The sequence below is a fragment of the Scomber japonicus genome, chromosome 2 (assembly GCF_027409825.1).
Source record: "Scomber japonicus isolate fScoJap1 chromosome 2, fScoJap1.pri, whole genome shotgun sequence".
Classification (NCBI taxonomy): Eukaryota; Metazoa; Chordata; class Actinopteri; order Scombriformes; family Scombridae; genus Scomber; species Scomber japonicus.
In genome coordinates this window covers 25212723-25238284 of record NC_070579.1, presented here as the reverse complement: position 1 = coordinate 25238284, position 25562 = coordinate 25212723, and the positions used below count along the sequence as shown (strand labels likewise).

The window sequence follows — 25562 nt, the reverse complement described above, 5'->3', positions numbered from 1 at the left end:
ATACTTACAGTATAGTATTTGACTGTAATATCCAGTGAAAGTAATCACCAAAAATAGAGAGTAAGAGTAGCAGGTAGCAAATGGCTCCAGCTGTCCTGCAGCAGATTCTATTTAATAAACAATAATTACATGTATCCTTATATAAGTTGATACTGATGAGTATTGTGTGGGATAAGTTGTTACTGTTGCATCAGTACACTGTTGGGGGTGTATTAACACACTGGTTGAGTGGAGTGGCTCATCCTTGTGAGGAATTTCCATATTGACCCAACCAATATGACATTTAGAGGACATTGTATTGTTTCATCTAAAGCACTGAATGAAAGAGATGACTACATTTAGAACAATTCAAACTCATCTTCATAGCCTGAAAATTGAAATATTGTTATGTTTACTTGGACTAAACCTGCGAATCTGTGTCAAAATTAGCATAAAAGTGATCACTTTCTCATAATAGGTAGAGGTAGAATTGTTTTGGTTTTTCACTTACCTTTACTTTTATAAAATAATCATATTCTACATACTTTTAATCATTTAAGCATAGTCAGGTAAGTATATTTTAATACTAAGTGCAACGCAAAATGACAAATCTTAAACACTTGTTGGACGTATTCAGACTTGGATGGACAGCAGTACTATTTACAGTACATAGTGTTTGTCAGCAGTATTTTTTAATTTTGGCCACTTTAAGTAAAATATACAGTACCAATCAAATGTTTGGACACACCTTTCCATTTCCTTGAATGAGAATGTTTGTCAAAACTTTTGACGGGTACTGTAAGTATCAAGCAAGTATCATTACTGTACATCACTCAGCAGCCTTCACTTACTATGTGCTATGTTCTCTCTGTGCATGTTTGTATATATTCTTTCACTCACCTGCCTCTTGGGGGCCTTTGGCTGTTGGGCATGCTGAGTTGGGGGGCTGCTGTGGTTCCTCCAGGTCAGTGGAGGGCAGAACCATTCCACCTCACTCAGGTAGATGAGGAAGGAGCAGTCTGAACCGTCAACACCGTAGAAGGCATAGCAAGGGTCCGATGTCCAGCGTGCACGCATCCACTGGAGGATTCACAGAGAGCAAATATGTACATTTTCACTTTTGCACTGAACATGATAACAACACACACAAAAAACAAAAAACAGCAGGTCAGAAGTAATAACCAGAAGGTTTTTAGGTACCACATCAGTCTATCATCACCTACTCATCTACTCTCTATATCATTGCTGAAACAACGTAACTAACATGAGTAACAAACTTTTTTCTTCTACTTTTGACTGCTCCCATTAGGCTGGCCAGATAATCCGTTTTCATCTTTTCCTGTCCTTCGCATCTTCTACTGTTGCGCTTATCACCTGAAAGTCTTCCCTATAGATTTCCTCTTTGGTCTGTTTCTTTTCCTCTAGCCTGGCAGCTCCATCTTAAGCATCCTTCTCCCAATATAATAGGCATATATGCCCAAACCATCTCACTCTACTTAACATCTTCAACTTTGCCACTTCCAGCTCTGCCTCCTGTCTTTTCTTCAGTGCCACCATACTGGTCTCACTACCCTCTTGGAAACCTTCCATTTCATTCTTACTGGAAATCTTCTGTTGCAGATCAGACATTAATATTCATCTGCACCCACTCTATCCTACCTAGAGTCTCTTCTTCACCTCTCCTCCACACTCATACATGTATACACACACACACGTATTCCATTTTGCTCCTACTGACTTTCATTCCTCTTCTCTCCAGTGCATACCTCTCCATGCTCTTCTCAACCTGCGTCCTACTCTCACTAAAGATCACATCATCATCTGCGAACATCATAGTCTACGGAGACTCCTGCCTGATCTTGTCTGTCAATCTGTCCATCACCATTTCAAACAAGAAAAGGCTCAGAGTCAATCCTTGGCTTAATACCACTACTGCCCTCATAAATATTCTGCACCACTCTTACATACTTCTCTGCCATTCCCCAACTTCCTCACACAATACTACACCTCCTCTTTCAGCAACCTTTCATATGCTTTCTCTGGATCCACAAAGACACAATGCAACTCCTTCTGACCCTCTCCATACTTCTCCATCAATGTTCTCAAAGCAAACATCACATCTGCAGTTCTCTCTCCTGGCATAAAACCACACTGCTGCTCACTAATCATCACCTCTCCTCTTAACCTAGCTTCCACTACTCTTTTCCATAACTACATGCTATGGCTGATTGACTTTATACCTACACTAAAGCTGCACACGTCACCTTTATTCTTCATTCCTAAGGCCTCCTCTCACTTTTGAGGATTGTGTTAAACAGTCTAGTTAAAAACTCCACTGTCATCTCTCTTTGAAATCTCTATGCTTCCACAGGTACATCACCTGAACTACCCTTCATCCTATTCATACTTTAGTTGCCTTCACTTCATTCTTAATAATCCAACGCACTTCCTGATTCACTATCCCTACAGTACATTACCCCAACTTTCTCTCTCCCTTATTTTCTTCTTTCATCAGCCTCTCAAAGTACTCCTTCCACCTTCTCAAAACACTTACTCAATCCTCACTAGTCAGCACATGAGTATAAAACAAACAAAATAAACAAATAAGAAATTAGAATTTGGGAAGAGATTAAATACCTAACATCTGCGTTATAATACTGTATCACAACATTTGACCATTTTTTAAATAAAGGGTTAATCTGTGAAAATGCTGTCAATATAAAGAGTTTATGAACTACATTCTATCAACACAATTCTAATCAAATAAAAAGTAAGAGACTGACACTCACATCTACTTTTCCAGGACACTCTGGAAAGCGGGGGTCTCTGGGTACTTCACACTGGCTTGATGTCCCATCTCTCACTACTGAAAAGACACAGTAGGGAAATTGACCTTTAGGTTATAAACCAAGAATATATTCTTTGTTGGCTGGAAACCTCTCATACAAAGGCAAGAAAACACACCAGGATCTAATCTCATTTATAAATATCAAGCTATAAATGATGAATCAAGTATTTGATACACTGCAGATTTTGCAGGTTTTCCCACTTACAAAGCATGTAGGAGTCTGTAATTTTTATCATAGGTACACTTCAACTGTGAGTGATAAAAATATTATGTTTCCATTGCAAATCTTTGTCACAAGTGTTTTATCAATTGTACAGGAGAGGGAAGAAGCCCAGGCGGCTTAAATAATGTCCTCCCCTTCATTTCAACAAGTCATTAAAGACATACTGAGTTATAAAAACAATGCAACATTAAATACAAAAACATGTATACCAGAAAAGGAAAAAAATAGGAAAGAAAAAAAGAAATTATATAATACATACCCGAGTCACATTAAATCCACTTAGATAAAATATATTGGATCTCAATAGATTTATTGATACTGGAATATCTTTACTCCCTAATATTGGTATCAGCATTGAACCAAAACATCCAGTATCGGTCGGTCTGTAATTTGAATACTTATTATCTGGTGAAGATAACTATTCCAACAGCAATCAGCCAGTGTAATAATACCTATAAGCTCATTTAGCAGCATATGGTGCATGCTAAAGCCTCTCTCAGATTCAAATTGTATTTCTTCTAATCAATTAATTCTCTCAAAATGCCTGCAGACATTAACTTGTTGGACCCATAGGCTTACTCCCTCGTGATAACAGCTTTTACCCCACTTGCCTGTGGACATTTTATGACAATATACTCTTTGTCCCTTAACATCATATTTCCAGTATATGCCATATGTGGTGTCAGTGCCCATAAATCTCTATGGTTCCCCTTTGCAACATCACACCATATATGCCCTACTACTGTGCACACTATTCACTGGGCCTGACAAAGCTGCACAGCCTGACTCCCGCTGCTGCCAACCATCCTAGGGTTACGCTAGCAAGTACATCTGCTCATTTAGGCTGCGCTGACTGCATTAATTGCTCCACTGACTTAGTTAACTGCCTCTATGCTGCTGATGTGAGGGAAAAAAGGGAAGACAGTGACAGAGAGAAAAAAGAGAGTTTAAACAATATAGTCTGATAAGGGAACCAATGCAGCTCTATTTTCTCATTGTTTTCCTGTCTTTGAAATCCCCCTTTTCCCCCTCTTCCTCTCTCTGGACCAAGAAATTTGCCTTCTGTCTAGATCCCATCTGTTTCCATTTGCCTAATGAAAAAGAGATATTTCTCCACATAAGTCTTCCCCGGGGCTTCTCTCCATTGAATAAAAAATACACGCACTCTGAGACACACACTGCCTACAAATATGATTAGAGTAACTGTAGCAACAATTGAAAACGTGGTCAACTAACTAGATAAAAACTTGACTCCTGTCCCTGCTAGACAGAACATAAAAGCCTTGTCGGTGCTTGAGGGGAAGGAAATTCTAATCACGTCTTCTTTCTCTCTCTCTCTCTCTCTCTCTCTCTCTCTCCCTCTCTCTCTCTCCTGTTGTTCCCTCTCACACATGCCTGACCACGAGATAAATAAACTGCCACTATGATAATAAAGTCTGCCGGCAGTGTTTCAATTCATCTGTGATTAGTGAAAGCAGCAGTGTTTTCATTTTGGCATGTGCCGTCGTCATCCCTGCAGATTCAGTGGGAAAAACAAAAGGAGATGTAATGCTCATTTATTCTCATGTAAAGAGTTGGGCAATTACCCTCAAGAGAAAAAGACAAAGAGGATAACAAGAAGGAAGAAAATGTGAATGGTGGTTATATTATATGTGTGTACAGAACTGTTATATGCTCAGTTTTATTTAAGTTTTGATTAAAATGTGCAAGAGCAAGACAACAGAAAACAACAGGGAACGGATGGGAACGAATAAAACAAAGATGAGATATACAGTGATGATCAAGACTTGATTACTTTCTGCATAGATGAGCAAGCTCACATTTATCTCTCCTGTTATCTTACTTTACTACAAAGAAAATGTAAAAGAACCTATCCACTAACTCTAAATTTGTCCTGGATTTGACTTAACTCAAAGCTAACTGCAACTCTATGCTCTTCAGGTTTTCAGATCTTCAGCTTTTTTGTTTTTGATAACCTATTTTTAACTGTATTGTTGTAATTTCATATTGTTCTCATACACTTTTTCACAGTTTCATGTTTTTGTGGGGAGGATGTCAAACTGAAACAATCATCTTTGTGTTTTGGCAATGTGTCAGAAGGGATTTGTGTGAGTGCGGAAATCAGCTAGATATCCCCATTTACATAAGTCTTCAACTGTGTGTGTGAGAGTGTCACTTGCACTCTGCGTGTCTGTGTTTATGCTTCTCTCTCTCTGTGTGTGTGTGTGTGTAGATCTGTTTTGTATTCTCTTCTGTTCTGTTGAAAGAAACAGCAGCAATTGAAGTTACCCACACAAGCTGACAGCTGTGTATGAGTCCAGCTGTGCTTCAAGTTCACTGAGGAGTTACACTTAATGTAACTTCTCTGTTTCTTTTGAGGGGAGTTTTGGAGGGAAGTTTACAATCATTCCCCAAACCAAGTCTCATGGGTATAAGGAGGATGGAACATTTTATAGTGAAGATGATGATGATTAGTACTGTACCTTTTCCTTGCACCATGCTGTTTTGCAGTATCTGCTCCACCCTGATTGCCATGTTGGAGACATTCTGGGCTATAGCCTGTATTCTCTCCACCAAGCCAGCTGGTTGAAACCTGCACACAAAAATGTAAAGGATAAAGGCATGTGACAGTGACAGGTGGTGTAGCTTCACACTACTGTCATAAAATGTAAACTCTATTTAAAACAAAGTGCAAATGGAAAATAAACATACACCTATGCATCAAGGTAGAACCTCTCCTCCCATGCTCACACACACTTGGCAGCCAAAACTCCCACCAAGAAAAACTTTTATCCACCACTCCTAATTTCCCATTTCTTCTGTCTCAGTCTTATTTCCTCACTCCTCTCCCTCCCCTGTCTTACTCTGCTTCCCCTCCCTTTCTTTTTACATCTCAACAGATGTAGAAGTGTTAGTGGGAGATGCAAATTGGTAGACACTTGGTTGGAGCGTGAAATAGAAAAGGACCTGTGCTGTTAATACCACTTCCTCTGTAGGGTGAGAGACTTCCCATTCACATAATAATGTCTCTTTCTCTCTCTCTCTCTGTGTGTGTTGTGTGTACTGTATGTGTTTGTATTTGTGTGTGTGCACATAGTTCTGAATATTTTCAGAGGATCTGACTGCATGGTTGCACATCACACAAAGCCAAGCCGGCCTACCCATACATACTCATACTGCTGTGCCCATTATGTCCATTTAAATGACTTGATTTCAGTGTGCATTGTGCGTACATGTGTCGTCCCGTCTCTTTGTATATTGTTTAATCAGCAGATGGTATTAACCCTCATTAAAGCCAGGGGCTTAAATGCAACATAACACATCATCATTGATGATGATAAGAATTATTGATTGTGTGTGTGTGTAGAAAATAGAATGCAAAGCTGCTTAGTTAACTAAATGCCAAAACTCAGGGCCGTGGCATTATGCAAGGAAAGTGCCTTTGTTGCTTTACAAAGTGTAAACAAAAAAAAGTAGGCAGCCATCAAAGTCACAGGCTGTCTCCACGCTCCATTAAGAGCTTTGTAAGTGTCACTTGTAAGCATTGCTAAGTGTGTTTGCGTCCTCTTTAATACGTTCACTACAACAGACAAGCCATTATTCTCTAGTGCATGAATATTTCAGGGACAACAGCTGTCTCCAAAATGTAGAAATATGCTGAAATGTGAAATTAGGAAGTAATTTGCAGTTGTTGTTTTTTTTGCACTACACAGTGCACACTAAGGACCTTCAGTCTTCCGCTAAATATTACTGTACATACTTCTCAACTCTGTCATAATTTCATCCATGCTTGTCCTGGCTCCAGGATAAGCAAACTAATCCATACATTATTTGCCCTAGTCATTTCCTCCAGTTCCTCCAGGGGGTCCCAAGGAATTTCCAGGTCAGATGGGATACTGTCCAGTGTGGTCTAGGTCTGCCACATGGTCTCCACTCAGTGGATGTGTCTGGAATACTTCCACAGAAAGACATCCAGGAAGCATTCAAAACAGATGCCTGAAACACCTTAACTGACTTAACTGAAAAAGCAGCACTTTTATATTCCTTCCAAATGTTTAAGCTTCTCACACCATCTCTATGGGTGAGCCCTGTCATCCTCAAAGAAATAAAAGCATATGGTCATAAATCTTGGCATGCATGATTAAACTCTCAAGACGATGTACTCCATGAGTACAACATCTACATTACTGCTGATTCAACACAAATCTGCCTATCAATCACATGCTCCACCTTACTCTCACTGTTGAACAAGACCTTCTTTACTTGAAGTAGTGACTTACTCTCAACCAGAAGTGTCAATCCATCGTTTTCTTACATAATATTATAGCCTTAGATTTGGAGTTGTTGCCTTTTAACCCCATAGCATACTGGCCTCTAATTTTCAAACAAGGTAGTTGTAGTAGTATAGTTGTGCCTATAGACTTTCATAATATGTGATAATTTGATAGTTTTTCGGGATAATTCTCGCAATTTAAAAGTGTAATGTGTTTGGCCTGCAAGACAAAACCTTTCCTTGGTAAAATGGGTGAACACATAACCCATATTATTGTAACGCTCTCTTTTGGGGGGGGTTAGGGTTAGGGGGGGCTTGTAAACGTTTTTTCATAAAATGTGACTATTTAAAGGTAGGGTTGGTAATCCTGTTCAGAAACACTTTTTGTTATACTGGGAGAAATGGTCCTTCTGTTATGAAAGGTATCAATACATTATGGCTTTAGAAAAAGGAACGGAAAAAATCAGAGCTCTGTAGCGGCCACAGGACTGATAAAACCCCGACCAATCCGAGCCGTTCGGTGCGAACAGAAAAAACCAATCAGGTGGCTTCATGTCTAGTTTTGCTTCCGCATACAGTCTACGCCCCGCCCCCCTCTCTCCCTGCCTACTGCGCGCGTGCACAGTCTTCACCTGTCGCTGTTGCCAGAAAAAACAGCACACCTCTCTGCAGAACTACCGAATACGGATGTAATATTTATGTAAGAGCAATGGCTGAGAAAATACCACTTGCACGTCTACTTGTAACGGCTCGTCCAGAGAAAAGGGGAAGAAAGAGAAGCCGGAGGAGGAAAGGACTGCTAATAAAAAGGCTCTGGATAAAGCAAGAGGTCAAACAAGAATCAACATCGGAGTAGCATTTGAGCGGTGGAGACAACTGAGGGATCTGAAGGGCCTGAACAGTGATGCCGAGGTTGCTCTCTTTCTGTTGGACAGGTAATGATTTGTTTTGCTTCGGGGAGGATTTGTTATATATATGTAAGTTATGCTAACGTAGCTAATTTTGTAGCTTGTATTAGCGTAATGCTAATATTAGCTTTGCTGTGTGTTTAAAACGGGTCGGTGACGCCAGTATTGAATAGATTATACTAGTATATTAATTTTAAAGATATTACTCTACCCTAGTCTTCAGTGTCTGCATTATTATTGTGATAAAAAAGACCTACGTATATTGGCTTTTACACGTTACAACTGTGGTGATGTAGCTCATTTATGTTTTCATAGCCATGAGAAGGACCGATCAACCTCGACGCCGTCTAAACACGGATTGATGAGACCTACTCTCCCTCCAGTTCAACTATTGTTTCTGAGTCTCTGTCCGACCGGTGAGTTCAACTTGCTGCTGCTATGAATATGTCTTTGGGATATAAATATCTGTCTTTCATATCTAGCTTTTTCTGTTTTATGTGCCTCAAAGTGCCATTTGAGGTACTTCAGAAAACAGCATTATTGCACATACAATATGTGTTATCAGTGATATCTGCTATATCATTATACAGACATTGAGTAAATGTTAGTGATTAGATATTTTGAGAAATATGATGGCCTGAGGATAAAACCTGTCCTTCACCTTAGGAGGTCCAGCACTTCACACTGAGTTGTTAACATCAACAACAACAACCATCAACACTAAAATAAAACACAGCTAGCATAAGTTGTACCTCTAACTGTGTGTGGTGTTGGTGGAGTAATTGATCATGCTACAAGCTTGTCTATGGACTATACTCTGGTAGATGCTATGCAGAGAGGATAGAAACAAACTGAGGATCTTCTTAACAGTGTATATCAATCTTTATGCTCCTTTGGTCCAACTGCCAAACCCAAGACTTCTATTTCTACATATAAAAGTTCTGTGTTTTGTCCTCTATGAATGAAGGGTAAATGTATGTTGACAGTATTTTCTAATTTTGTAATCTTCACAGAGATGACGTGATGAGATGATGTTAATTCTTCAACTGGTTTGGGCAGACATCTGTCCCTCCCCCAGCCCAGCCATTACTGCAGCAACCCCCCTCGTTGACACCTCTAGTATGCTACCCCCACTAAGCTCAAAAGCATACAGCTTTTGCAGACCCAACTCAGCAGAGGCCTAGGTGAGTTTTCTTACAATATTGTAGTTTGATGAAGAAGTTCTAACATAATTATGTGCAAAATAAATGGGAAATAAAGCTCTAAGTATTCTTATTCTTTGATTATCTCAAAAATGTATTCATTACTGTCAGATGTGTAATTGTGATATTCTTCCTAAAGGTAAATCACTGCCAAAGGAGTAGATCACCACCGCTGACAAATACTCCCTACACACAGCCTGACCTGTCTGCCTTACCTGGAAACACCTTTTCCAATGTGTAGATACACTCATGTTGAAAATGTACAGATTATTTATGTAACAATAAAAAGGATTATACCAATTGTGTTGTAATTATTCTGTAATCACTTATTTTTAATGTGGTGGTGAGAAAATATATTGCTTCTGTTGCAGAAATAGTCAAATGAAAGGCATTCATCATTTTCAAATTTTTATTAAAAACTGACAAAATATAAATAAAAGACCAAATTTAAAATGTCAAATGTATACTTCCAGGTGAGGGTTAGGAAGCAGGTTGTTGCCCACAGCACTTTTTTTCTAGATCTGTGGGCATCTCACGGCACTTCCCGGACACACACCATGTAGGTAGACGTGGAGCTGGAGGGCCTGGTGGAGGAGCATCTGCAGGACATCAAATATGAGGCTTGGGTCTCTTGATCTGAAGCAACTGATGAGATTCTTCCAATCTCAGTCGTTCAATTCTAGCCTGTAAAAAATAGTTCATCAAGAAGATTAGACTCTCACCATCTTGTCCTTTATTATTACTAATATTGTAATTTCATTTATTATATTTTTGGTATATTGCCGGACCAGAGTTGAAAGTTTCATGTGTTTATATTATAGTATTATATTCTTTAACAGTTTATGAATGACAATAAACTCAGAAATGTTGTGTTCACTGTAAATGGCAGGTCATTGTTTACAGTTCTTGATAATGTTGAGATCAGGAAAAAAGAGGCTATTTTAGAAAGGCTACCTGCTCATCTGCAATTCTTTGAGCTTGCAGATTCTCCACTCGTTGAATATCCTCATCTTGTAAAAGCTCTCCGGTCGCAGTCCGGCTTGCTCCACGTCCTTGACCTCAAGTTCCTCGGCCTCTGCCCCTTGCACCCCCTCTAGCACGGCCTCCTCTGGCTCTAGCACGACCGCGTCCCCTTGGAGCTGAAGACGTGCTCGATTCAGGACTGTAGCTCGGGTCTGAGCCAGTGCTCTCATCGTGTAACCTCTAACAATGAAACAACAAACATAGCGTTAGCCTAGTAGCACAAGTGTCTAAGTTTTATAGTAAAATTGAGATATTGGCCCAAATTTACTTTCCTAACACTTCTGCATCACCGTGTATAATTGTCAATGAAAAACATAGCAGATATGCTACGTGACTAATAAAAACATAAAATACACGTTTGTCAGTGAAAAACACGTAACAATTATTACAATGTAATTTAGCTGATGGGTCTGAATCCAGCCGTATCCTTGGGGAGATTCAGCAGATTCAGACCCGGGTCCCGGATCTGAATCTGCACAGACTGATGTGCTATAAAACAAACAAAAAAACATAATAATATAGTTTACTTACAGGTAAATGAGACATGAGACTGTTTGGTTGTTGTCCAAAATACTTGGAAATGGCTAGCTCGTAGCTCTCCTCTCCTCCCTGCAGCAGTGTGCGCGTTCCAGTTTGTGGGGGCGTGGCTTGGACGGACTCACTGACGGGAGGGGGAGCAGCGGGGTTGAGCTTAGAGGAGGCAGGAGGAGGTGCTATTTTCAAATCTTGCTAGCTCTCTTGCTAGCTTTCCAACATTACCAACCCTACCTTTAATCTCACCTATAATGTGTGATACGATGATGACTCATCCCTAGGGATGTATATAGAGAAGAGAAAAGTAGAACAACATAGAAAGAAAGACTAAGGCAGATAAACTGATGAAAGACTGAGGAAGGAAAATTGCTCCAGAAAAAAATGAGACAGAGAGAGAAATGCAGATATTAGAAATCTTGAGTCAAAAACAGCAGAAAAAACAGATAGAGAAGAAAGGGAAGAAGATCAGCCATCTACAGCAAACATCCCAACAGTACCATGGGGATATTTCTGCCAAGAAAGAGGAAGGATAAAATAAGGAGGTCCTCTGTGCCTTCCAGAGGAAACCAACAAAACACTTTGACTAAAACATTAAATGATGATTATGATCAAAGAATACAAGGAGGATATACATATTTGATAGCCCACAGTTGCATGCTACTCACAATGCAGCCTCCGCCTTTTTGATGAATGTAGACAGTTGGCTCTTTTACAAATGAGGGAAACAAAACACAAATGAAGAAGAGCAAAGATATGACAAAACGGGAGGCGAGTGTAGCGAGGAGAAGAAGAGATGAGAGGAAATCCACTGGTGGATGCCAGGCATAAGTAGAACACTGAAAAGAAGACACTAAGAGGGAAGCAGTATGAGAAAATCAATGATAGACGGGAATGTTTCTAAGGATACAAATTAAAATTTGTTCTCATGTTTTCATTTCTCTCTCCCTTCCTCTCTGTCTAATGAGGTAATCATCTTAAGGGAGGAGGGCAGTTTTGGCAGCCTCACATCAAATAAAGCTGTTCAAGGCAAGAAATGCTTATGACAAGATGTCCTCATGTGTGTTTGTGTGTTTTGCTGATGTCCATTTTTTTGCGTGAATGCTGACTTATTCCACCCCCATGTCACAATGTTAAAACATCACACTCTCAAGCACTTATTCCACTGCTAATTTTCACACATACACAAATGCCAACACACACCCATCAATGCACACAGAAACACAATCATTCACTCAGTTTTTTATAAATACACAGTGGCACATGAAATTAGGTTGTTTATTTTTCCCCTGATCTACACAGAGAATCATTTAAATTAGGTTAAAACAAAAAAAAATAACAATACATGAAGAATTTAAGTGTCTCCTTTGTCAACTACTTCCAGCAAAGCTATGACATTGACTTAAGTGCTTTGGAAAAGAAGGCCTCCAGGGATAAAGGTTGTTACTGACGGAGCTGAATGGGTGCTTAAGGGAGGAGAAATAGGTAAAGCTGAGCCACAGCAGTGATCTTCAGAGAGCGTATGCCTAAGGGGAGACTTACCAATCTCCCGTCTCGTCCACTGCACAGTAAAATGGAGTGAATCAACTCCACATCGTTTTCCCCCTCTGTCGTCTACCTCTCTCATTTTCTCAGGCTCTTTGCTGTCCCCCTGCCTCTCTCCCTCCCTCCCTTGTTATTTTCCCTCCGTTTGCTGCTCTAACGAGTGGCTGCCCTGTGGGCGAATCGCAGACTGGGGCCTCAGACATCAAGTCCCATTCGCCGCTACATGGGAGTGTGTCAGCACCAATGAGGCTCACACAGAGATGAGACTCCTGCCCAGTGTGTGTGTATATATGTGTGTGTGAGTGTCTGCCTATCATAAGATACTTTCAGGGACAAATTTTACACTAAAGACCAGTTAATTGGGGATGGCTTGTCCAATTAGGGACAAAAGCCATGTCATCAATTGGTAAGAAACTGATTTTTGGGTTAAGGGGTAGGGGTTAAGGTTCAGAAAGTAGTATTTATGGTTAGGGTTAGGATAAGACTCCAGGAAATTAATGTAGGTCTATGTAATGTCCCCAAAAGTAATCTAAGCAAGTGAGCATGCATGCGTGTGTCTCGGTTTGACTTAAGTCACTTTCAGGGACACAAATCAGACTTAAGACCAGCTGTGTCCCAATGGGTAAAACCCAGTTATTTGGGTCAGTAGTTATTGTGAGGATTAGGGTAGATCTCCAGGAAATGATTGTAACTCTATATAAATAGCCCAAAAGTTACTTAAGCAAACGTGTGTGAGTGTGTATGTGTCTGTGTGAGTGTGTATGTGTCTGTGTGAGTGTGTATGTGTGTGTGTGTGTGTGTGTGTGTGTGTGTGTGTGTGTGTGTGTGTGTGTGTGTGTGTGTGTGTGTGTGTGTGTGTGTGTCTTTCTCTGAATTTGTGCCTCCCTGGGCTTGATTTGGGATATGTTTTTATAAAACTCACTCTTCCCATTTGCTTTCAACTTTACCACATCACTCAACTACCTTTCCCACACTATCTCAACCTGTCCATGTGTTTGATTGCAAGAGGAAGAGAGAGAGCAATAATAAGGGAAAGAGAGAACGAGAAAAGAGAAGATAGAGGAATAGTAGAAGGAAAGAGAGAGGCAGATCAAGGCAGGAAGGGAGAGGGAACTAGTGATGGAATGAAAATAACTGGACTGAAGAGACAGTGTGTGTGTGTGTGTGTGTGTGTGTGTGTGTGTGTGTGTGTGTGTGTGTGTGTGTGTGTGTTTGTGTGTGTGTGGCCATTAATCCTGTAGGCTATGTGCTCAGCAAGGGTATATGTCCTGGTCCCATGCCCAGGCTGGTTTTAACAAGTGTTGCTGCAAGTGAACTAATACATGGACACACACATGCACGACTAGCATGCAATTACACACAAACAAGTTTCCTTACACAGACATTAAACATATATCATTCTCCTTCTTCAGTGGGGAGACATCAAGAATTATGTCCATGTGTGTGTTTTGGTGAAAGCCCACTACAGTCTCCTCAGTCGATACTCTGTATTCTGAGATGCATGTATCCAGACATCAGATATTGGTCTGACACTGACTCAAACAGCTGGATCAGTTCGATATATTAATAAAAAATTCAGTAAATTTATACATACATGTATTTATTTGCTACGTTTTGTTATAGTAAAAGTAAAATAATGATCCCAGTCTCTTCCACACAGTGAGGCATATAACTTAATAAATAAACACTGGTATTAAATCAGTACCCTGTTTTGGTCAAGACCCCAAAGCCCAGATATCATTATTGGTATGAGGACTGAAAAAGTTGGATCCAAAGCTGTAGTGACTCAGAATAAAATATAAAAGGGATTATTTGATTTTTTTCCGTTTTTTGCAGCATTCTGATTTTGAGTGGTGCTGTAGTAGAGAACTACTTTTCAAGAGGAAGTCAAGCAAGAATTAAATGAAGTAAAGTGAACTTCATGCCGTAGAAGTGTATATATGCAAAAGGTTTTCCTTGGCATGCTGAATAATGTTTGGCCATAAATTCAAAAGTCTAAAATTGTTAAATCTTATTTCCAAAGTACAGTGCAATAATAATACCAATGAATCAGAATGTAAACAAAGCAAACCAGTATTGTTAGCTATACCTCTTCACTGACAGGATATATATGGCTCTAAGATTATTTTTCACATTCTCCTACCTCAAAATGCTGAGTTAGACGTAAACATTTAGGGTGTTGACAACGTAACATAAAGGCTTTATGAAAGCAGACCTTAGATTTTTTTAAATCACCATTACAAACACAGCAATTACAAATGTGGTTAATAGGTAGAACACCAGTGTAATGGGGCAACTAGGCAGCTTGAAGGCACTGCTGCAGGGGGATTAACCCTAGGTCTCTGAGTTGGTGGCCAAGTGCTTTTTTCCTCTGTGCCACCCAGGACCCCCCACCTAAACCATATATAATGCTATTTTAATTGTACCTACTGTAATTTTACCTCCACAAGACCAACTCTTCATCTGCAATGTACTTAATGTGATAATTACTTTTGCTACTGAGAATAGTGTCAATTGACATTTTCAAAAAAGGTGCAAACACTTCTTTCCCGTTGCAACCTTCCACCCACACCATGTGAAATAAGCATACAATCTGTTAGTATTGTATTCATATTTAGTAATTGATAATGAGATAATGGTGACTAATAATGTGATTTAAAAGAACTTTTAATATGTCCTTTGTTACTGAATAATTATATTTATGTAAAAGTATCCTTTATATGGTTACGCTAGTTTAACTACATATCACACTACATATAGTTAACTAATTTAGAGAGTACTGCATACCATCAATTCTTTATTGATTAATAAATTGAAGGTTAGCATGATGTCTAGTGATGATCAGGAGCAGACTGTTCACTAACAAGACAACAGGATAGTCACACAACAGTAATTTTATGCGTTTAACCTCAACTACACCCTGGCAGCAACCTCTTCAACACAAAATACCCCCTCCAAGGCAATAACTGGAAATTGATTTCTGTTACAGTAAAACATGCATGTACCACAGTCCCTGACTATAAACAGAGTTGCACCGATAGCAGGGACCTTCTCCACTGTCGTGGCCTAGGAGTAGAATGGCTTCCTCCACATTAAACAGCCCATTACTAGACATTGATTGCAGTTAACACAGACGCCAGACCGTATTAATCGTTCCATCCTTCCGCTCTAGTGCCTCTGTGCAGATCTGAACCTGAGCGCTTATCCAGGATCATTTAACAAGGTTCGTGGAAGTGAGGGGATATCTGCCAGTGTGTATCACATCACACCCGCTGCACTGAGTTTAGTCAGGCTATTTGAAAATGAACAGAGTCGGAATGAACAGAATGTTAGGTAGAAAAGACAAATTGGATGTTTTGGTACTAAAGGGGCAAAGAACGGAACAGTTTGATAAAAGCAGTAGCAGCAAGGTCATATAGGACTTGGGTGTTTGCAACAGTGATTTTGCGGTAATAGGCAGCAATTTCCACAAGAAACTGCATGAGTGAAGAGAAATGAGAGTGAAGATGAGAGTGAAATACAATAAAGTGAGGAGTAAAAAGGTGAGAAGACAGTCATGGCTACAAAAAAGATAGAAAGGTGATAAGTGTTTTTAAATAGGATGGTGTCATTATACAATCCCATGTCAAAAAACTGTATATATATATATATGTGTGTGTGTGTGTACAGTATATAATATATATACATACATACAGTATATATATATATATATATATATATATATATATATATATATATATATATATATATATATATATATATATATATATATATATATATATATTTACTGTATATGTATAAATCTAACAAAGAAAAAGTCATCAGTAGTGCTCTATCATTTCCATTCACAATTATAATCATCAATGTATCAAATTACCATTCTAATTTAATATTATTGTTTCACTAGCATGTTCAGATAAAGTCGATTTGTCAGTTTTGTAATGCCTACTGACTATTATTTAATGACTATATGATTATATATAATTTGCTGTTTTATTTGTGTACTTAATCTCTTACTACAAACAAAGATTGTTCTTGAACTTGCTGATAACCTGATAACCAACTGGTATTGACATTGTAGTTTTTGACAGTCAGGAAGGAGCACAATCACTGCTCTGTAATGACTTGACTTCTGGTGTGAGAAGACCACAAACCCCATGAAAAAAATGCAATTATTGTACAAACATGGACACAACCAACTGCTTGTACTAATACATCTATGGTTAATATGTAGCACAGCTTGTGCAGAAAAGGCTAAAAAAAGGAGAAGAAGAAAAATAGAAAAAACAGTGTAAAGTTTAGAAGGGATCCTGGTTGGACAGTTGTCAGTAATGTAAACTATATAACATATAAAGGGAACTGAAGATGAATAATTAGTTGTCCACTGCTCTCTCACACCACAAACATTGCTCACCATTTCCCCTCTCTCTTTCATCTATAATATCTTTTTATCTATTTACCAGTACATCTTTCTTGCCTTGACACACAAGTGATGTCACTGATCCTCAATGTCAGTCACACATATCAAACATATGTTTAAAAAACTTGAAAAGAATGACTAGCCCTGAAGAACATTGAGTGCCTTAGACTGGAACAGACCGTCTTCAACTCGTTCTGATCAGTTGCAACACCCAAAACAGATTTACAATCTGCTCACACATTTGTCATGTGTCTGATTATACATATGAAGCTCCAACCCATTATCATTCACTGGTCATCAAATACCACCACTTAGTCATGCCTCTTGGCATCTGATACATATACATTAACCCAACCAAACATCCACCTGCTCTGAGTTTTTTTCTTCACTTGCCAATTCCCATGATAAAGTTGTCTTTAATGTCATATTCGAAATTTCTCAACACAAAAACGTGTGTATGTGTGTTGGCACGTATATCAAAAGAGGGTGGGACTCCATGAGCCAGTTGCACACTAACATCTTAATTAGTTTGGAATACATTCAGTAATTAAAATTACAGTAGTAGTAGTAGTTATAATAGTAAATAAATGTTTTGTAACATTGACTGGATCTCCTTAGCAACGCTTGCTGAGAATCATAGGTATTGTACCCTTCCACTATCCAACACAGAAAATAACATTAACTTATCATTAACTTACATATCATATTGTTGAGTTATTGTTGTGTTGAGAAGTATTGAAGATAGCATGAAATTAAAAAATCTTAACATGGGAATTGACAATGAGGAAAATACTTCCCCTGGTCCACTGAACTGATGTCCACTCCACAGCATCTTATAGTAGCCTGGCTAACACCAGACCGCGTCTCAATCTCATGCAAGATTGAGGTAGGGTCTGGCGAGGAGCCGTTCATTTTCTCATATTTGAGGCGGGATCAACAAAAGTCGATCAAATGCTTCTGTACACTACAACTTACAGTCGTCATTGTCTTGAGTCCGCCTCCCCGTTCTGTGATTTGTTCCCTATCTCAGACAAAAATTTTGTCTTGGTGGCCATGCTAACTTTCTGAGCGAAGTAGAATCTCGCTGGAATGAGAGGGTGGGTACATCCAAGCTAGTCTTACAGTACTGCAGAATAGAGATTGTGTGCCAAGGCGCTCTCCAAGCTGCTGGAGTTAGGAAGCTATCCAGAATGCTCTCTTGCCAGTGGGAACTTCCAGCCAGCCAATACCTTTATAGTCTAGTTAACCATTGTTGTCACCTCTTTCCTAGCATATATACAGTATGCACCCTCTCTTAGTGTGTTCTGGTTGCTGAATCTTGAAAATTACTTTTATGTATGAGTATCATGTATGCAGACTTTTTCTTGATTCTATTTGTTATCATCTGTGCTGTAATTTGATGGTCATCCAGTAACTAAGTTTGATTGACTTGTTGGCTATAGTGTTTTTTGTTTTGCCAAGTTCCTTTGTACTCATTCTCACTGCATGATGGCCGGGTTAATAATGGAGTGAGTGGATGGCCAGAGCAGTTGCTCTAGGCATTTCATATTTGAGTTACCTGAAAACCTGGTGCATCATTATACGGAAGCCAAAGGGTGCCTTGTACACCAGTATCAGATGCTGAAAGTTGTGACAAAGCGACAATAATTGACGACCTGGGAATAAGAAGTTGAGCTGAAAATTCTGTTTACTTTTTTAAGGTGTCTATCCATTATTGTTAATTTCTCTATTCTTCTTGTGTTCTTATTGTTATTCAGGTCTTATGTTTGTAAAGATTTACCTAAGTTGTGTTATATGTTATATGTAGGCCTGTATTGTGCAATGGCTTTTGTGTTTCTAGACAGAATGTTGAAAAGTTTGAGAAAATATCCCCTAATGACGTCATCAGGGATATTTTATGAAGACAAATCGGTTTTGGCATGGGGATGTGAGTTTGAAAAGATGTGGGCATATATCAGTCAGGGCAGACACTGTTGAGTTGCATTATGGGAAATATGGGATCTAGTGTGATGAGCTTGACTCCTGCTAAAAGTAAGGATATCTTAACATCTGCTGCTTTGACTCTGACTGTTGCAAGTCCCCCAACTTTATGTAAGTGAAAAACTATATAACAGTATTGCCCCTTTAAACATTAGTTTAGATATCCCACACGGCCACAAAAAATCCACGAACAAGTGGAAAATGAATAGTTTGTGAGTGCTGATTAAAGAAATATGAATGTTGTGAATGCCAGTACCAGTTAACACTAACACACAATAAAAAAAGACAAATGGAGGAAAAACCTACTTGTTGATAGCAGAGCTGAGCTCATCCAGGCGCCGTGCGTCAGTGGTGGAGGTGTTGTCGAGTTTGGACAGACTGTCCATCCTCTTCAGAATTACCTCTAGCATATCACTGATTTTCCGCAGCACACCACGTGACTCCACACCTCCCAGCACTGAGAAGAGAGACAAGCAAGGAGAGACAGGAGATGAATTAAGGTTGGACAAAGGAGAAGGGTACATAACAAACTTGAGGAACGGCACGCACATTCATCACAAAGACTGAAGTTATACTTTCCCAGTGCCCACCATACCATAGTTGACTTTGGCTTTCCTTTTTTTGGGCAACTGTCTCTGCACTTCACTCTAGTGCAGATCAAAAGCAAATTGCCTTCTGCAGTGTGCAAAACAATGCCAAAGTCCTCAATTAGATTTGTGAGAAAGTACCCTCAATCTTCCTTCTTTCTCTTTTGTCTAATGTTCTGCTAGCAGAAACCATTTTCTGAATTACAAAGTGACAGTTCCTCTAAAATTAAATATCTTTTTAGAAAGCTACCCTCTCTCTTCAATTTTGACAAAGTGAGACTTCTACTATGCAAAAGCGAGAGAGATTTCTAATGGTACTCTTTGCATATACTGTACGCATAAATGAAAAAGTGGGGCTGTAACAGAGAAGAATGTCACACAAGTTATGAATTATTAAACACTTTTGCCATTTGTCATCACTAAACCTTTAAAAAGAAAAAGATTATTCAACATGTACAGTATGAGTGAAATCAAAACAGCAGAAAGCCAGTGGTCTGTCCAGAGTTAGATTTAATGCATTTGTCATTTGCATTATTTTGGCATCCGTTGCAGTTTTCTGATGCCATTTCACTGATTAAATTAATTTTCAGATTGTCGTCATTAATTAATATTTTGGGGAGCCAAAATGCAATGACCCCTAATTTCTGAATGAACAAATAGAAATTAACTTGGGTCCTTGTTTAAAAGAAAGAAGATGACAGTTTGAAGTGACAGTGACATAACACAGACAGACTCACTCCTGAAAAAGTCAGAAATTCTCCACCTCCTCACTATATTATCACTTTAACCCCATGAGAGCAGCCCCTCTTCACTTGAAAGCCCAAAAGCCAACAGTTAGATAATTTCAGTCTTTAATATGTATATCTACATCTTGATTTCTCATGTCCTCTGCCTACAGCAGTGCCTAATGCTGTATTTGGATGTGTTATCAATAGCTTTTGTTCTGACCAGACACCCAGACACTCTGGTGTCTGATGTCTGAATATGGGCTTACCTTTATATCCTTTGATACCCTTTGATATGAGGATGAGACTTCCACCAAGACTATGAGTTATGAAGAGCCAGGAACTAATTATGCCAAGGCTCTCTGTGTCTTTCTTTCTTGCATCTTTCTCAGTCTGTGTCAGTGTGAAGGCCAATTTATTTCTTCCACCTAACATAGCAGAGAGGGCTCTGTGTGGACAGTAAGAAACAGCTGTGTACATAGTTGTGTGTGTGTGGCAAGATGAATTCACTGGCCCTCAGAGTTGAAAAGTGAGTCTTAAAACAAGCACACACACATAGCAGCAGAGATGTAGACACTGAGGGAGAATGAAAGACTATTCTGGATAAAAGGTGTACAATACAGCGACACTGCCAGGGTCAGAGTGCCTATGTAGCCAATTCTTACATGAAAAACAACAATGTGAATATCAGGGTAACTAGCTCCTTTGAAAACATGATTTGTAAATTCTTTTGGGGCGTGGGGTCTCTAAAATATTAACTAATAATTTGCTATTTTTGCCATGCATTTCTATTTTTCTGTATGTTCATCATCATGGATCATACAAAAAATAAGATTATTGATATATGATTCATGCAGGAGGGTGTTCATAACTAATTCACTTTAATAAAGATACCAGAATACATGCTATTGTGGCAGCACAGTGTTATAAACTTAACTCACTAGATCTTAGTCCCATGTTAGCGCATTTCTCCGAATCACCATTACAAATTTGTCTGTATTGCAATCAGTATACAGATGTGACAAAAAGAAAACAAGGAATCTTCCTTGCACATTTACCCCAAATTTCCCCTGTGATTAAAAAAAAAGTGAGATCCCCTGACAGACATGGTATAATGCGCAGACTGAGACAGTACGTCTGAAATTCAGCTAGCAAAATCCACCTATAGTTGCATTTATGCTAACCAGAGGCTGTAGTAACTATGGACCAGGGAAGGAAGGCTGCTCAGATGCTGATATAAGGTGACAATTTGCCATATTAGGAGAGGTAGGGTGGGTGGACAGTGTAGATAAATAGCTGGATAGTTAGAACTGCAATCACATCCCTCCTTATCCCTCTTTGCAGTCAACAATAATGTCAACATATTTGTATATGCATTGTTAATAGTTTTGTATTAGAATAAAGAAATAACGTCTTTATAGAAAGATCAGAAATGTGTCTTTTTGTGTCAGCTCACTGGAGAGGCGAGGCATTAGTAGCAGGGTACTTGTATTGTGTGTGGAATGGAGACCATTAAACAAACCGCTGTTGCTAAAAAACATGGACAGACAGTGTGACACTAACATGAATTTTCAAGATCAAACCAGCTAAACCTAACTGGTGGCATCTAAAGTGATATTTTTATGTATCTTAACATGCTGTTTAATGTGCTGCAGCTGAACGGCAAATTTTCTATCAAGCCTGCTAACTGACAAGAAGATCAATGCCACTCACATATCTCATGTTGTCATTTTGAGGTTGCCACACAACCAGCAGAGACTCCAGGAAGTCACCTCACCTAGCCAAAAACGTATCCAGCACATAACCCCTGCAAAACCACAACTCATGGTTTTTACGATTTAGTCTGTTTACATATTAAACAACAAGATATACCATACCATATGACATGTTGGCTGTTGTTTCATATGCAGAGCACAGACATATGAAGTGTTATCAATCTCTTCATCTAAATGTCAGCTTGTGCATAATATAATATGTCATCAATGGATCCAACAATGAGGCCGACACATGTCAAACAGGTGAAAACAGAAGCAGTCAAACAGAAAAGACACAGAGTAAAACAATACTTTTCAAAAGTGGACTGTCAGGATGCTGGCGGATGGTAAACAAACTTGATGAAATACAAACTGACAATTTTAAAGACTGGAAATTCAGCGGGAAGGGGTATGCTAAATAACCTTTGTTAGAGTGACAAAAATATGACTCCAGTGTGTTAACTGTGGTTTTTAATGTCAGGTACAATTATAATCAGGATGTATAATAACTCAACACTGTGACACATGACAATACAGAGTAAAGTCCATTTTAATTTAATGCCATCATTAAAAACAGGATGAAATTTGGGACATACAGTAACGGATACAAAAGGTCAGAGTATATTGTTCTAACCTCCCATCAGAACACTTTGAAGGGCCCTTACTGACACTGCAAACACCTGGATTACGCTGTCTAACCACTCAGTCAAACCCTATGTCTGCTGCTTGACAGGCAATTACAGCCATTGGGCTCCAGTGCCTAACAGCTCTGGTGCAAGGTCATTGTCTGCCTCACTCTTCCAGCAACAAAAGGAATCCTAAGTTCAGTGAGTTATCTCCTCAGCGACAGATGCATTCGTCTGAGACCGACAGTATCATGTCCTTTGCTTGTGATGGATCGCTGTGTCAGAAGGTACCGGTGGGTCGCTTCAGTGACATCTTTGTGATTAACTGATAATGTATAACATCCATGTTAAGGGTCAAGCAAATTGAAGGAATGGCCATGCTGAGAAAATTATATTTTTACACACTTTGTGTACTAAATTATGTTAGGATTGGCATTAAGATTTAATATTATAAAATACTGTTTAATATTGATGTTTTTCATCAAAGGGAGCAAATGAGAATGCTCAACAAAGCCTTACAGTATACAGGATCCAAAAAGGTAATGAATGATCTTTCACATGTTCCAACGGTCTCATGTATCAAATATCATTTCAGATTGGGGGGCTAATTGTTCTCGGTGAGTCTTTGTTTCTTGACAAATCTCTGCGTCAAAAATTTAGTCACAGGCGCTGCACTCCCATGGATGGCAAAAGACCAGCTGTAATAAATAAGATCCGCCTTTAAAAAGCTGATCCTTGTCACAATTTCATTGTCTACTTTTTTATAGGACTCACTGAAAACCTCATCTCGTCTTTTAAATGTATTTGACTTAGGTGACCAAATGTAATTTTAGTTGCCATAGCAATTTAAAAGGACAAGCAACAATATTTCAGTAGCTTGCTTAAATGATACCATTATATAGAAAATGACTGCCCTTATCTACCCTCATCAGATGAAACCCTTATTCAGATCTCACTGATATATTTGCAAGTGAAGGACGCTCTGAGCACAAAAACTGTATGTAATGAACACGGGAGGAAAGAGGATAAGCAGCAGTTACATTACAGCAGAGATGGTGTGGTTTGACTTTCTAAAGCTGAAAGGGCAGTGGAGTGACATACAGGAGACTGTGACATTGACATTACAAAGGATCAAAATTAAAAAGTAGCAACCAATTTCCCGGCTGAGAGTATGTCCACACTAAGCCAATTAAATTTGAAAATATTTTTCTCTGTAGTATGGACAAAGAGGTGAAAGAGAGAGTGTGTAAATCCTAAAACTTATTTCAGTATGTGTGGAGAAACCTGCCCAGTGAGGGGATGTGGTACTGAAGTTTAGAAGGACTTTCTGTCCATATTCTGGGCCTTTCTCTGTAACTGATCAATTCAATGATAATGATATTCAATGTCTATAAAGCCAAAAACACAGCAGAGCTTAGTGGCATTTTTTAAGGAGTTGAAATCATTATAAGTATTCAATACGTGTTCCCTTGTCTGACACCAAAAAGAGGAAGATACTGTTTAACCAGCAGGCTGTAGCTAGCCAGTCTCAGTCAACTGTGTACCAAGTTAAGAAGACAACTTTTTATCGTCTCTAACTTTCTCTGTATTCACTTCTTTTAAATGTTAATATAACCACAACACATCATTAACTTGTACTCACTTTCTCAGACCATGTTGCAAAAATATAATAATGTCTGTCCCTCTCCTCTTGTTGCAGTCTTGTTGTTGGCCAAGTGAAAAGAGGATGAAGAGCAAGCAATTTTAGCAAGTGTTTCACTGTGGACAAAGATCTCTTCAAAAATGAACTGAAAATGCTGGATATGACTTGACAGTGTGTAAATATATCTGTGTGTTAAGCTAGCGCTAATCAGTTTATTACTGTAGGGTTACATGGAAATTACAATAAGGCCTCTCATAGACCCTGTCATGATGGCAAGTGTTAGTCCATTGTTGACGTGTAATAAGGTAGAAGTTTTTTTTTTTATTATTCTTTGCGGTGTCTATGCATGTTTTTATGTTTTATTATGCATGATTATGGTTTGCTGGATTTTATTGTGCTTGCTGGAGTTGCAGCAAGCACAATAACCTCCACCTCCACCTGTGTAGCTATTCTTATTTTGATGGACAGTGACAACAACCACTAAGGGAGACAACAGGTGCAACCAATCAGTGGCTGGGGGGAGGGCCAAAACACGGACGAAAAGGACAGGTGAGATACACAGCGAGGAAGGACTTGGTCTGGAACAGGCAGCAGGACAAGGTACTCGGCATGGAGGAGAAAGGAACCGACAGTGAGTGCTGGGTTCTAGAAACCCTACTCACAGAGTCTTACTCTTTTCCTTCCTCAGATTCCGGTCCAAAACAGCAGCCGTAAGACGGTGGGCAGTGCGAGGACTACACGGAGCCAGGAGCTGCATATAAAGACCTGTTTTAACTGTGCCATCGGATTTTAAGTACGTTTTCATTGACTTTTAATTGCTAAGCATCTTGTGAAATCTTGGGTTAAACCACCTTTGGAAATAATTGTCTTATAGTAATAAACCCACTTATTTGTACACACTGGTATCTGTCTGGTTTTAAAGCTCTGCTCCTTCTGATTTTAAAAACCTGTTTTAGAGTCCTAGGCTCATTAATCCTAGGTGGCGTTGTCGGCCCTTTTTAGTAATTTATTCTAATTTATTTTAATTGTGAGTGTTTTTCTATTTTAAATTGTTTTGGCCTTTGCTCTTACCTAGCAGGCCTGAGCTTTTTACACATGAGTGTTCTGACTGCTCAGTGAAATAATAGTCCTGCCATCAGATTGATGGTCACAGAGCTGCTAATCACTGCGTTTTTGATGCAGCACAATAGCATATAAATACACAGCTAAAACAAATATAAGGGAACACTTAATTAAAACAGTATAACACAAAGTCACTTAAACTTCAGGGATATCAATCTGTCGATTTAGGAAGCA

The 25562-nt window shown here is 39.1% G+C and overlaps 1 protein-coding gene across 1 annotated transcript in view; it reads right to left on the bottom strand.

The window, feature by feature from the left end:
* LOC128364616 (alpha-1,6-mannosylglycoprotein 6-beta-N-acetylglucosaminyltransferase B-like) overlaps positions 1-25562 on the bottom strand; it is a 133714-nt gene that overhangs the window by 77785 nt on the left and 30367 nt on the right. The window contains exons 3-6 of the mRNA XM_053325185.1: positions 19239-19389; positions 5534-5643; positions 2769-2845; positions 880-1059 (exon numbers count right to left, since the gene is read on the bottom strand). Of these exons, the coding sequence (XP_053181160.1) occupies positions 880-1059; positions 2769-2845; positions 5534-5643; positions 19239-19389 (518 nt within the window). The remainder of the gene's footprint in view (positions 1-879; positions 1060-2768; positions 2846-5533; positions 5644-19238; positions 19390-25562) is intronic.